We start from the raw sequence: 15,159 nt of genomic DNA on the forward strand, positions 1-15,159 counted from the left end.
CAGTATTTTGAATGATACTCCTTAAACATTTTAAGGGTATCTGGAAAGTTAATGTATAGGAAGAACTTTTTACACATTTGTTAAAATGTCAGCACCCTCTGTCTACTAAGATGTTTTACTGATTTCACTTTACATCTTGTCTTTTTTTTTTTTGCAATCACTGTTGTTCTTACCAGGAAAATCCCCAAGACACTTCCAAGAGTACCTGTATAATCCTGGATCTGATACCTGCAGTCACCCACACAAAGTCCTAGTGTTCCCAGGCTTCTCACTAGCCAATAATACAACCCTACAACTCAGCAAAGAAAAGCATGGGTTGGTTTTTTTTCCCTAATGTTTAAATGAATGTAGTGCAAATACTTTTTTCACAACTTGGCTGTACAAAGAGGGCAAGTCTCCAGCTGCGGGGCTGATGATGACACAGTAGAAATTGCACTTTTATAACTAGTAATCCAAATGTTAGTATTTTTGAAAATATGGTGACAAGTATTTAAAAAAAAACTTTTAAAACTTAATTAGCTGGGAATGTCGTAGGTGGCTTTTCTAGTTGACTATTAAGTCACAGAAACACAACATATATTAACTACAAAACTAGTTTTGGTTTGAGTCAACATCCTGTGCTTTAGCAAATCACAAAGTAGGGTTTATACCAAGCCCACAGAAACTGCTTTTGACTAAAACATATAATTACCTCAAGTTCTACTTAGTAATACATATATACTGACTTATAATTTCAGCCTTCATTGAGCAAATAAACTTCAGCGTGCTCAAAAGAAGAGACTATTGCCAAACTAAGCGATCTTACTGGGGAATTTGGTTACACTGGGTATTTCATCCCCAGTATATGGGGACAATCACCTATTCCTAAAGGTCTTTTTTTTTTTTTTTAAATAGTTCAGTTCTCTTTGGGATGCCTTTCTTGACCACTCCCATGGCATGAAGCTTCCAATCCTGCTACTGAGGTCAGACTAGTGGTTCGCTTCAGGAAATTTTGTCATCGTGTGCCCAGAGAGAGCAAACTGCTGATGGAGACACTGCAATTCGGCCTTTTCTTGTCATCATTCCTCAGTAGCTGGAGGGAGCAGTCTTTTGGGAAAGGCTGTGTGTTCAGGATCCCTAAAAAGATAGCACATGGGGAAATTACCTGCCAAGTGGTGTGTGTGTTTACACCTCTCTGGCCCTTTAGTTTTCCGCTGGGACACCCAGAACGCCAGTCCAGACACCGAGGAGCCGAGGAAACAGGACAGCAGACGGGGCTGCGGAGAGCGGCACAGTCACGGACAGTCTCCTTCGCCACGCCACCCACGGTTCCCACAGTTAAATACTGGTCTTCATTACACATGAACACATGGCTCTTATGACAACTGTTGGGAGGAAAGTGATCCATGTGGTAAATAATATAACTAAATGAAATCTGATTTATTATACATTCCCCCAATTCTCTGCATCTTAACTTAAAAGCTTTAGCAAAAACTCTCATATTTGTCCCTTCCTGTTTTTTTTCCCCCCCTTTAACAGGATTTCACTCTTGCCCAGGCTGGAATACAGTGGTGTAATCACGGCTCACTGCAGCCTCAACCTCCTGGGCTCAAGTGATCCTCCCACCTCAGCTTCCCAAGTAGCTGGAACTACAGACGGGTGCCACCATGCCCAGCTGATTTTTAAAATTTTCAGTAGAGATGAGTTTTGCCTTGTTGCCCAGGCTAGTCTTGAATTCCTGGGCTCAAGAGATCCTCCCATCTTGGCCTCCCAAATTGTTGGTGTTAAAAGCGTGAACCACCACACTTGGCCTGTCACTTCTTTCTCATGTTAATTTTCATCTAAACTTCTATCAATGAAAACTTTCTCCATTCAAAGTACCGAATAGTTTTCTTCTCTTGCTAATTTCTTTTTTGCTACTAAAGATTTGTGTTTCTAGATATATGACCATAATTATTCCAACCTCTCCAATTTATAATTTAGCGTTCAAGCTTTTAAATTAAGGAACACTATGTTTGACAGCTGCTGATTAAGAAATCACATTTCTGTAATGATCAAAAACAATTTACCTTGGTCTGGCACGGTATTTTTTTTTTTTTTTAAAAGAAACACCAGTCAAATTTATTACAGTTATCCACAGTTAGCAATGGTGATCTTCATGCAAATTGCTGCTCTTGCCATTCCTGGACCCAAAGTGCGCCATGACCTTCACAGTATTCATGCCATCTTTCACCTTGCCAAAGACCACACATTTGCCATCCAACCACTCAGCCTTGGCCATCCTGGCAGTGCAGATAAAAAACTGGGAAACATTCGTGCTGGGTTCAGCATTTGCCATGGGCAAGATGCCAGGACCTGTATGCTTCAGGATGAAGTTCTTGTCATCAAATTTCTCCCTGCAGATGGACTTGCCACCAATGCTGTATGGCGTGTGAAGTCACCACTCTGACACACAAACCCTGGAATAATTCTGTGAAAGCAGGAACTCTTATAACCAAATCCCTTCTTTCCAGTGCTCAGAGCACGGAGGTTTTCTGCTGTCTTTGGAACTGCAAACAGCTCCAATCTGCTAACATAGTTTCATGGATTAGATGAACAGTGTTAGATGAACAGTCACTTCTTGGTTTCTAGGCCCCTTACCTCAAAGGAGACACAGCCCAAGGGCTTGCCATCGACGGCAGTGTTGAAAAACGTGGGGTTGACCATGGCTGGAAGCAAGGGGCTCTGGGTGGCAGCATCTGCAAAGCTCACAGCCTTCTTTTCAAAAGTCAGCTTCGTTAGCTACTCGGAAGAATGACTAGTTAAAACATTTTCCCCTAGTATTTTTCTTTTTTTTGAGACGGAGCTTTGTTCTTGTTGCCCAGGCTGGAGTGCAGTGGTGTAATCTCAGCTCACTTCAACCTCTGCCTCCTGGGTTCAAGCGATTCTCCTGCCTTGGCCTCCTGAGTAGCTGGGACTACAGATGTATGCCACCACGTTCAGCTAATTTTTTGTATTTTTAATGGAGACAGGGTTTCACCATGTTAGCCAGGATGGTCTCGATCTCCTGACCTCGTGATCCACCTGCCTCAGCCTCCCAACGTGCTGGGATTATAGGCATGAGCCACCGCACCCAGCCCTCCCCTAGTATTTCTTAAAAGACAAAGAGCAAACAATCTACTTGCTACAGAATCAGGATATATTTTCCTATACATATTAAGCTACAGAAGGTAGATTCAAAGGCAGTGGCTGTTATGGAAACCTACTTGAGGCTGTCTGCTAACACACACACAGTGTGCAAAGCAAAACACATTTTCTGCTTCAATAACTCCTCATGTTGCATCTATCTGTAGAGTTTATTTCAGTAAAACTGTTTACTTACCATTTCACGAATCAAAGTATTAAGTAGCTTGAGAAAATCATATTAATCTTTATACCCTACATATGGCTATAAAAATACATTTATAATTTTAAAAATTGTTTTAAATAAACATTTTTTACCTACCAACTAAAGATATAGAGTAACTAGAAGCAACACAAGACTACAATTCCACACTCTAAAAAATAACTGCCTCATATTCCTGACTTCTACCTCCACGAAGTGAGAACAGCAGAGTGTGCGTTTAATCACTTTCTAACACTTAGCGGTCTCCAAAAGCTTTGCATTAGCCTGCTCCTTTGACCCAAAAGAACAGCAAGCAAGTAAAAAAGAAGAAATGGTTACCAAGGTCATGGTATTAAATCTGCTTAAACTCTGGGCCGGGCGCGGTGACTCAAGCCTGTAATCCCAGCACTTTGGGAGGCCAAGACGAACGGATCACAAGGTCAGTAGATCGAGACCATCCTGGCTAACACGGTGAAACCCCGTCTCTACTAAATATACAAAAAACTAGCCGGGCGAGGTGGCGGGCGCCTGTAGTCCCAGCTACTCGGGAGGCTGAGGCAGGGGAATGGCGTGAACCCGGGAGGCGGAGCTTGTAGTGAGCTGAGATCAGGCCACTGCACTCCAGCCTGGGCGACAGAGCGAGACTCCGTCTCAAAAAAAAAAAAAAAAAAAAATCTGCTTAAACTCTAATCAAGAAAACTGGTTATTTCGAGTCAACAATAAAAATTAAAATTGTATTATCTTTCGCCCTTTTAATTGTAAAGATTAAATTGTAACTGAAATCAATATAACAGATTCTCAGTCTGCCTACTCATTTTCCTTAACAAGGCAATGAAGAACTTAATGCTCATGTGCAATATAGAATCTTAGGTTTTTATTTGTAGGAAAAAATAAACAGATTTCCCTCCCCATCAAGGCGTCACAAGAAATGAGGCAATAAAGGGAAAAATGCAAATCCTAAAGTCATCTAGTGACTTTCTCCTAATTCTAAACAAAGAAAAGTGCTCTCAGGTTTTGAAATCTCCACATACAACACAGATGGGCAAAAAAGCTATAGACATCTCAGTTACAAGTTTCAACTTCTTAAAAAAAAAAAAAATTTCCTCCAGGGAAAGCCCATGTGATCGATTACCGAATTGAATTATACAGTTCCACTTCAACTAGTCTAAAATTGATGTGCTTAGCCAAAACCTTGAAAAATAGAATTAACCAGCTTTTTACAGTACCGTAGCAGCCAGACTATTATACAGAAACACCACCTGTCTTTTACATTAGAGTACGTGCCCCAGTTGTCTTTGTAAGTCTGAAGCAACACACTGTTCATAGTAAATTTTAGTAGATAAATATATGAGGACTAATCGAAAAGTCTCTTTAAGAAGAAAATATCTTAGTCCTTTGTATATCAAATCAGAATCTAATAGGTAAAATAATATACATTATTTTCAAATATACAAATTATGTGCTAAAGTAAAAAAAATAAAATGTCCTTTAGTTCAAGCCAAACTTCTGCCGGTGCCACTTCAGTGGGCACGTGCGCTAGGAGATGGGTCCTCCATGCCGAGAGTCACTCCTGCCGGCTTCTGCAAGAGAACGACACAAGCTACTCCATCAGGAGAAGAGGGCAGCATATTCCGAGCTTCAACTACACAAACACAGTTACTCACTTGGAGATAATTCAAGATGGTAAACAGAAAACTTTTTTTCTTTTTTTTGAGATGGAGTCTCACTCTGTTGCCCAGGCTGGAGTGCAATGGCACCATCTCGGCTCACTGCAACCTCCACCTCCCAGGTTCAAGCAATTCTCCTGCCTCAGCCTCCTGGGTAGCTAGGATTACAGGCACCCACCACCACACTCAGTGATCTTTTGCATTTTTAGTAGAGATAAGGTTTCACCATGTTGGCCAGGCTAGTCTCGAACTCCTAACCTCAGGTGATCCACCCACCTCAGCCTCCCAAAGTGGAGAAAACACCTTCTCCAGGGTCTACCATTACATGCAGGATTAGAGGCATGAGCCACCATGCCCGGCTAACAGAAACTTTTAAAGAAAACATATATGGAAAACTGATAACCCATTGATAGTCAACAAGAAAAACTGGTAAACATCTTTGTCATATGAGGAGTTTTCTAGCATTAGCCTAGCCAACATTAATCTCATCAGAAGATCAGTCTTTAAAGACAGTCAGAGATGGTGGTACCAGATGTTCCCAAAAGTTGAACAAGTAGTTAAGGTGATGGTGACGCTGCCACCAATGAAAATAGCCAGTATTTATATTGACCCTAAGAGGTAGAGATTAACACGTCACCAGCCCTGGTGTATAGATGGCAAGGAAGAGGAGGAGCTGGTACTGAAATCCAGACAGTTGCTATTACTAGGTATACAAAAATCACTCCACACAAAAGGCTCTTAGAATAGAATACTTCCTTAAAGATAGCAGTAGAACCCACTACTTTTTATTTTGCCAATTTAAAGTTTCTCTTTTGAGACAGGGTCTCACTCTCTCACCCAGGCTGGAGTGCAGTGACATGATCATGGCCATGGCTCACTGCATCCTTGACCTGCTGGGTTCAAGTGATCCTCCTACCTCAGCTTCCCAGACAGCTGGGACTACAGGCACATGCTACTATTCTATGCCCTGCTAATGTTTTGTAGAGACAGGGTTTCTGTACGTTCCCCAGGCTGGCCTCATGCGATGTAATCTGCTCCCCACCACCCCACCTCCAAAAGTGCTAGGATTACAATTGTGTGCCACCATGTCCAGCCTAAAGTTTCTATTAAATGGTGAAATAACATAAGTAATCTCAAAATGTTTCCTCTTGCTTTATAAATATAAAATGTGTTTTTACTGTTTAAATTGACAAAAACTGCATATATTTATGGTATACAACATGATGTTCTGAAACATGTATACATTGTGGAATGGCTAAATCACAGTAATTCATGTGCATTACCTGACATACTTATTCAAAGTGAGAACATTTAAAATCTACTCTTTGGGCATCTTTCAAGAATACTATGCATTGTTATGAACTGTAGTCACCATGCTGTATAATGGAGTTCTTGAACTTACTCCTAACTGAAACTTTGCACCTTTTGATCAGTATCTCTCCAATCCCCCCCACACCCAATCAAATATTTTGCAATCCCCCACTCAACCAAATATTTTACACTCCCTTCAAGGAGGTGAAGTAGGTGGAGAGTGACGTAACTGGACAGTGGAAGGTGCACTTCCGCAGGAAAACACCTTCTCCAGGGTCTACCATAGTAACTTCCACACTCATTTCCTAGTTGCTCCTAAGAGTCTAGTAAATGTTTTCTCAACTATAAGTGAAACTACATTTTATTCTGGAGGTATTAATGCCTGATTTTTCTAATTTAGTGTTTTTCAATTTATATTGTTACCGTTACAAGGCTGAAAGAACATTAACAGATAAAGTCAACTTGCTGATGCACAATACTTGGGAATTTAAAAAAAGGACAAAGAGAGAAAAACAGAATGTGAGCCCCACATGGGGTTGGGTGGGGAATGGGGGAAACTGGCTGCTTCAGAAGGTATCTGACATTCTGCTGCTTTGGAAACCTAGCTGCTGCTTCCACCTTCTTTATTTCTACCCATGATTTCAAATTGTATTATCTTTGTTCTAAGAGGGCATTTCAGGACAGCCAATGGTAAACTGTAATGCACTGCAAGTTAACAAGGTAGCAAGAATGCAGAAAACTCTGGAGGCTGCTCTTGAAGGACATTTAGTCAGAATAAGAGTCTTAGTATCTCCAGGGTGCTCATGTACTAGAGAAGGCAAAGTTAGTTTTCTTTCTGGAGTTGGAAGGCAATGGCAAAATCACACAGGTATGCATTCTGGCTCCATATAAAGACATTCTTAAAAATAAGAGCCATTTACCAACAGAACATGCTGCTTTGTAAGGTGGCCCAGTCTTAGCTGGAGAGCTGGTTAGGAGAATGCCTACACCAATCAATCGCTACAATTTTATAATTCTCCGAAATCTATTCTCCTTTTTTCTTCCACAATGCATTCTTTTCTTCCTCTGGTGCTGTTAATACTTACATTGTAATATTTCTACCTGTTTTTGCCTCACGGATCCTAAATGTGCCACAAAGAAACTGACTTAGTTTCAATCTTACTGCTTTGGAAAAATACGCTTCCTCTTCTAGGATGACAAAATTCAAAATCTGAAGCATCGATTCTTCCCATTTAAAATAACCTTTAAGTGAATCCAATTCCAATAAAAATTCTGAGATTTTCTTTTACTTGGCAAAATGATTTTAGAATTAATCTTTAAAAAATGTAGAATAGGCCAGGTGTGGTGGCTCATGCCTGTAATCCCAGCACTTTGGGAGGCCAAGGAGGGCACATCACCTGAGGCCAGCAAATCACTTGAACCCAGGAGGCGCGGTGGCTCAAGGTAATCCCAGCACTTTGGGAGGCCGAGGCGGGTGCACGAGGTCAGTGAGCTGAGATCTCTACTAAAAATACAAAAAAAAATTAGCCACGCGGGCGCACTGTACTCAGCAGGGACTGGCCGACAGTGAGCAACGCCACTGCACTCCATCCGTCTCAAAAAAAAAAAAAAAAAAAAAAAACAATAACAAAAAAAATACATAATAATAATATAGAATAGCCCAGGAATTTTTTTTAAAAGAAGAATAAAGATAAAAGAATTTGCCTTACAAATATCAAAACATATTATTTGTAATTATTATTCACTAAACAATATTAGGACAACTGATTAAACACTTAGGTTTAACAAGTGGAATAAAAGGAAAAAAATAGATTAGTTAAATCTCTCCTCACACCTTAAACTATATATACTAAGATTTCAATGTAAAATACAAAACCCACAAATACTCGCAAAGTACAGGTCAATATCTTTATAATCCTAAGATAAGAAAGGCCTTCCTAAGTCAGCATGCAATCAAAGGCAGAATCATGAGAGAACAGGAAACTAAACTACATAATTTCTATCTGGAAAGTACAATGAAAAGCCAAAGGATACAGAAACTGGGGGAGAAATACACAAAATATATGACAAAGCCCTAGTATTTTCAGTGTATAAAAAGCTCTAAGGATCAATATGAAAAAATTACTATCTTCATAAAAAAATAAGCAAGGGATAAAATAAGCAGTTCATCAAAGAATAAAGATGACCAATAATCTGAAAAGAGGACTAACCTCATCGGTAATAAAAAAAAAAAATGCGATTAGTCTAGACAACATGGTGAGACTTCATCACTTCAAAAAAATTTAAAAAGTTAGCTAGATGTGGTGGCACGTGCCTGTGGTCCCAGCTACTTGGGAGGCAGAGGTGGCAGGACTAGTTAAGCCTGGGAATTTGAGGCTGCAGTGAGCTGTGTTCTCATCAGTATACTCCAGCCAGGGTGACAGAGCAACACCCTGCCTCAAAAAGTAAAACAACACACAAAAAAAAAAACCAAACAAAAAATACATGCAGTTCACTACACTTTACCTATCAGAGTGACAGAAAACAATTAGACAAGTGGTAAGTATATATACATAATGATTTCAAAGTGCTAGTGATAATAAACACCCATGAATAGTTTCAAGAAATTATAGAAAATTCAAAATGTAGTACTATGTAGCTGTAAAAAAATCACCTATTTATCAACATAGAAAGAGCTTCATACATTAAGTAAAACGTAGGTTATATTTAATTCCTGGTTATTTATTCTTTGATAGCTCAAACTCAAGCAATCCTCCCACCTTAATCTCCCAAAGCCCTGAGATTACAGGTGTGAGCCACCACACCTGGCCACATGCCATTGTTTTATAATTTGCACACCGCTCACCTAGCAATGCCGTATTTTCCCCTGCATCTCCTTTAAAGCTGGCATCGCACTGTGGCTCCGATTCAGCGGGGGAGGCTGATGGTGGGCTGCTCTCATCACTTCCGTCGTCCTCTGGTAAAGTTAGACTCAAATTTGCAGCCAGATCCCTTCCAGAAGGAGATTCTGGAGCAGGCATGTCCTGGACATCTCCAGGCTCTCCCTTGAGAATTAGAACAGAAGAAAAACATGATCAAAGCTTATCTGTCATCTGGCTCGTAATTCACACACGATATTATGTACTTCTATACAATGAATCTGGCAAAAAGCACAACAGTGTCTCCCTTATCTAGTATCACAGAAAATGAATTCTTTCTCGACAACCAACCTCCTAAGGCCTACGTGTTTTTTATTCTAAAAAACATTTCCCCTCCTTGATACAAGCAATGCCACCTTTTAAACTATTGACAGAAAGTGAAGCTTTCCTCCACTTCCTTGCCTTCCTGGACAGAGGATATGAGGCCATAGCCATGAACTCTGATTACCACCCTGTGCTGGTTTACAGTGAGGCACTAGGGTTTCAGAGATAAACAAGGCTTTTGAACAACAGATGCCTTCAGACTGTATTATTTTCTTGAAAAAGTTACTCTGGCTCCTTCCATATGGACAGGGTGATCAGCTGTAGTTTGCCTCCACCTTCCCTCCCGCTTCCATTTGCTGCTTTAAAGAAAGGAAAACAGTGAAAGTGGAGGGCTGGAGACGCTATCAGCAACACTACATTAAGTCTCGACATTTGGGGAACAGCTAGAAACCTCATTTGATTAATACCAGAGTCAAAGCTGTGTTGTAAGTGGATGGAACTCCTGGTAAAGTGACTTATTAGATGAGGGGTTGCTGCAAGTTCACTATGACCATCTGGCTCAGCATCTCACCATTGCTTCAAGTAAAAACACCACTCACAGGCACTCCACCTCCCTCCACCGGGCTGCGCCCCCAACAGCCCTGCTCCACCTGGTTCTAGAACCTGCCCCTCCTGCCTCACCAGCAACGTAACGCCCTCCCATCCCTGCTCCTGACACACCAAGCAACAAATCCTGTGGCTGTGACATCACAATACCCAAATTTCTGCCAGCCTAGCCCCAACCTGTTTACCTATATCTGCTAACTTAACTACCTGCCAACCTCCAACCCTGTCTGTTCACTCCCCAGACATAGCATTAGCCTCAAGACTTTGGTGTGTCTGACGGATAATGCAACACCCAGCTCAACTGCCCTCTCAAATGCACTTGCTCCACCTTCCAATTTCTACCTGGCAGCAGGCCGTATGACCCTCCTCTGTGCTCCCACAGGCAGCACTTCAAACAGGCCTCTTTGGCCGTGTCGTGTCTGTGTGCGTGCCCTGACCCCCCACCAGTCCAGAAAGTGAAATCCTCAAGAGCCCGTGAGGGGAGGGGCTGTGTCTCACTCATCTTTGTCTCCCCAGAGCCAAGTGCAGATCTAGCACCTCAGATGTCTTTTCTTTGACCCATCCTTGCCAAATGAATGAAAACAAGTGACAAGGATCACTGAAATAGCTGTAAACCTTTAAAGTCTGTGTGGTGGACTGAGGCTGACTCTCACTACAGTTATGGGGAAATAGAGAACTAGTTACTCCAAGAGGGCACAGCATGGCTAACTAAAGCATCCACTGCAGGAGGGGGTCAACAGGTCCACAGAAAAGGGTGTACTGTCTAAAGATTCAAAAGTCAAAGACAGTAAGTTTCTGAGGTTTAATGTTACTATAGGTTCTGTTCATCAAAAAATAAATTAGGCATTCTGGGGATATATAGTCTAGCTTTCTGAAATTAACATTCTAAGAAAGCAACTCAACCTTATGTGAGATGAAGAGTCTTAATTTTTAATATATGAAATATATAGCTTATTTCCACAAACAAAACTCATGAGGATTAAAGTCCCTATGCTACAGTCAGTGAAATTCCTTTCATACAAACATCCAGAAATGAAAAGCATGTTAAACTACTGACTGATGAAGAAAACAACTTAGAATATGCTTTAGAGTGTATCTAATGAAGGAAGAGTTCTAAAACCTTGCCAAGAAAGAAATCCATCAAGCTCCCTGTATGCTATTATTTAAAATGCTGTCCCCACAAAGGCTCATCGTCTCATCTAAGCTACAGTTTCTGCAGTAAAGGGGGATGAGCCAGGTTCATTAAGAAAGCATGTTATGCCATGCTAAACACAGCTACAATTATTGAAAACCATGAATATGTGAAGAAATTCTAGGAGAGAGACAAATTTTCTGGACATCAAAATAGTCTCAGTTTCTAGCAAGACCGTTCTTGTGAACACACAGTGAAGGCGTTCTAGAACTCACATTTAAAAAACAATGCAGTGGCCAGGTGCGATGGCTCATGCCTGTAATCTCAGCGCTTTGGGAGGCTGACGCGGATGGATCACTTGAGGCCAAGAGTTTGAGACCAGCCTGGCCAATGTGGTAAAACTCCATCTCTACAAAAAATATAAAAAATTAGCTGGATGTAGTGGAGTGCACCTGTAAGCTTAGCTACTTGGGAGGCTGAGGCAGGAGAATCACTTGAACCCATGAGGCAGAGGTTGAAGTGAGCCGAGATCATACCACTGCACTCCAGCCTGGGCGACAGAGTGAGGCTGTCTCAAAAAAACAAATGAATTGTAATTCATAGAGAATGACAGTAGTTGTTAAGGAAGCGGTCTCTTAAGCTAGAAGATGAGGGGACATTTTAAACAGACTGCAGTCTGGGAAATAAGTTCCATTAAATAACTGTATGACTTCAGGTGAGTTATTTAGCTTCTCTAAGCGCTTTAATGATGCCACTATAGAAGCTTACATGACCATAATGGCTTAAAGCTGCATAAAATGATCATCATTAAAAAAAACCCAAACTGCAGTTTCTAATTCCACAATAAACTCTATGAAAAACTCTAAAAATATGTTTAGCAACAAGACGATATTTGATAAATTATTTTCCCCAAAGATCTTTATTTAAAAAACTTTTTTTTTTTTTAATTGATTGATTGAGAGAGACAGGGTTTCACTCTTGTTGCCCTGGCTAGAGTGCAGTGGCACGCTCTCAGTTCACTACAACCTCTGCCTCCCAGACCCAAGCGATCCTCCTGTCTCAGTCTCCCAAGTAAATGGGACTATAGGAGCGTGCCATCACATCTGGCTGATTTTTTTTTGTGTTTTTAGTAGAGACAGGGTTTCACCATGTTGGCCAGGCTGGTCTGGAACTCCTGACCTCAAGTGATCCGCCCACCTCAGCCTCCCTAAATGCCAAGATTATAGGCATGAGCCACCAAGTCCGGCCTAAAACTGTTTATCTTCTAAATGAGAATATGTTGAGACATTAATAGATTGTATGAAGACTCTAAAACCAATAAAAAATATAACCTAAACAAAAGTATTCTTTCCCTCTATGTTCCCCTCTTTGGGTAGGGTAATAGTTAAGTGCTCAGACCCTGGAATTAAGCAAACTTTATTTGAAAGATTAGTTCCCATTAAATAACTGTATGACTTCAGGTGAGTTATTTAGCTTCTCTAAGCTCAAGTTTCTAATTAGTAAGATGGGAATAGTAACAGCACTTATATAGCAACTGTGAAGATGAGACATAACAAGGTATGGAAGGCATTTGTTCAGCACGTGGCTAGCTACTCCTATGATTTCCTTTTCATTTTGCCCCCGTCTTCTGTGTAAGGCCCTGTGACCATCAGTGATGAACCAACTTCAATGCAGGACAAACTGCCCCAGGTCTATTTGATTCTGAAACCTAGGAATAGGGAATAATATTTGATGTTAAGAAGTATTGGCTTTGGTTTCTTCACATGTAGAATGCACATATTAAGCCAGACAACCTATGTGGCTCCTTCCTTTTCAAATATTTTATGATTCTTGTTTATACAAAACTAGAATATATACATTCTGTGGTGCAGCATACCAAAACACATTACTCTAAGTAATTACAAACTCTCTGGGAAACATCTGAGCATATTATTCTATCATCACAAATCTATTTCACTGATTTTTTTGGACTGCCTTAAGAAGTCATTTTTAATAGTGAGGAAATTTTCTTCAGAGAACCACAAGGATATTAGGAGCCTTTCGCCCGTTCCTGTTGTTTCTAGTCAATAATGAAACTGAATCACTCAGGAAGAACTGGGGCAGAGATTGAATATAAACAAAAACGTAACAAACCCAATATCCTAGGGCTTTGATGACATCAAGTTTACACATTGGACATGTTCGGTGATCCAAAAGCCATGGGTCAATGCATATTCTATGAAAAATATGCCTAAAAAAATTAAGTATGTGTTAATGTTTTTAAAATCAATGTTTATATAACTTATAAAAGAAATAAGACATTCTACCAACTCATCCTCTCATTACAAGTTAGCTGGCGTCAAATCAACATTCTAGTCTACTTACTTATCATGTCATTATTCTCTCTTCCATGTGAAACAGAATCTGGCACTTCTAGGGAAAATTTCCCTTCACCCTACAAAAACCATGGCTTATTTATGCCCTCACACTAGGTTGTACATTTTTATGTGCCTTTGTAAGTTATTTGAAAAATTTTTGGGGAAAAACGTGGCAAAAATCAACTAGTAGTAATAAGTAAACTAATACTAAACTGGCAGTACCTTATATAAAGTCCATAAAATGACTCAAATGGAAATACAACAAAAATATTTACAGATCATCTTGCGGTGGTAGGCTTACGCAGGCTTACGCAACACTTTTTTTCTCTCTTACACAGTTTTGTATACACTCCATTTTTCTATAATGAACACCTATCACTTTCAGAATAAAAAAAAAAGGCATATATATTTTCTTCTTTTGCTGCTTTGTCTCAGTTGGCTAACTTTTCCTCCTGTGTGATAAATCTATTTTCTACAAGAGATGAAGAAAAGGAGTTAAGATTATATTATGTATGGGTTTCAGAGCCAGACAGGCTGGGCTCAGACGCGACCATGCCATTCGATGGTTGGGACTCTGAACTAGGTTCCTACACTCTCTGCCCCACACCAGGGGCGCTGAGGGGCACATGCAACGTGTGTACAACTGCGCCAGGCACAGAGCTTACTTGGTCATTGTTTGGTATTATTACTGTTGTTTGGAGACTTTTTTTTTTACAAACAGAAATCTGCTAGTGGAATTAAAAGTAACAGTACTTGCAGCCAGGCATGGTGGCTCACGCCTGTAATCCCAACATTTTGGGAGGCTGAGGTGGGTGGATCACCTGAGGTCAGGAGTTCGAGACTAGCCTGGCCAACATAGTGAAACCCACTCTACACTAAAAGTACAAAAATTAGCTGGGTTGTTGGCGGACGCCTGTAATCCTAGCTATTCAGGAGGCTGAGGCAGGAGAATCGCTTGAACTCGGAAGACGGAGGTTGTAGTGAGCCAAGATCACACCCCTTGCACTCCAGTCTGGGCAACAAGAACGAAACTCTGTCTCAAAAAAATAAAAAAATAATAAAAAAAAAACCAGTACTTAAGAAATAATTTTTACAAAAACATAAAAGGAACATGTTGGCTTTATTGGGAAATTTGTTACATAAATAAAGCACAGGAGAAAATAAGGGAAAAGTCAAAAGCCCGGTAAGGAGACCAGGAAATGTGCACATGTGCCTGCATTTGAGGGTCAGGTCCAAACTCCAGCTCAGCCACCAGCATGACCTAGCACTGCTCGTCTGTGCAGCTTCCTGGACATTGTTTTTAAGTTAGAAAGACTTGCCCTAAACCAGCCTGGAGTAAAAACTCTTTTCTCTACTTTAATAACTTTCTACATGACATGATCAACTTACACTGACCCAACCCAGTTTATTCAGTACCCATCGTACCAATCACATGTAAATGTTTGTAGGTTTAAACCAGCTACCTTTAGTCAGGAAACTTTCATTTGGTTACCCTGATATGCATGGCTGCATTTCCTTCACACAGTTATCAATCTACTATAAAGTACTTGGATATATACTA

The 15,159-nt window shown here is 40.5% G+C and overlaps 1 protein-coding gene and 1 non-coding gene across 2 annotated transcripts in view; both read right to left on the reverse strand.

The window, feature by feature from the left end:
- Positions 1 to 956: 956 nt before the first annotated feature.
- On the reverse strand, positions 957 to 1,070 carry LOC126934552 (small nucleolar RNA SNORD89). Its single transcript, XR_007719015.1, has one exon. It is a non-coding gene; the product is annotated as a small nucleolar RNA SNORD89 (small nucleolar RNA).
- Positions 1,071 to 4,195: 3,125 nt separating this feature from the next.
- RNF149 (ring finger protein 149) overlaps positions 4,196 to 15,159 on the reverse strand; it is a 31,477-nt gene continuing 20,513 nt past the window's right edge. Inside the window, 3 exon segments of the mRNA XM_050755130.1 lie at positions 4,196 to 4,923; positions 9,167 to 9,365; positions 13,375 to 13,471. Coding sequence (XP_050611087.1) covers positions 4,880 to 4,923; positions 9,167 to 9,365; positions 13,375 to 13,471 — 340 coding nt within the window. The 3' untranslated portion in view covers positions 4,196 to 4,879.

Source organism: Macaca thibetana, chromosome 13 (genome assembly GCF_024542745.1).
Source record: "Macaca thibetana thibetana isolate TM-01 chromosome 13, ASM2454274v1, whole genome shotgun sequence".
NCBI lineage: Eukaryota > Metazoa > Chordata > Mammalia > Primates > Cercopithecidae > Macaca > Macaca thibetana.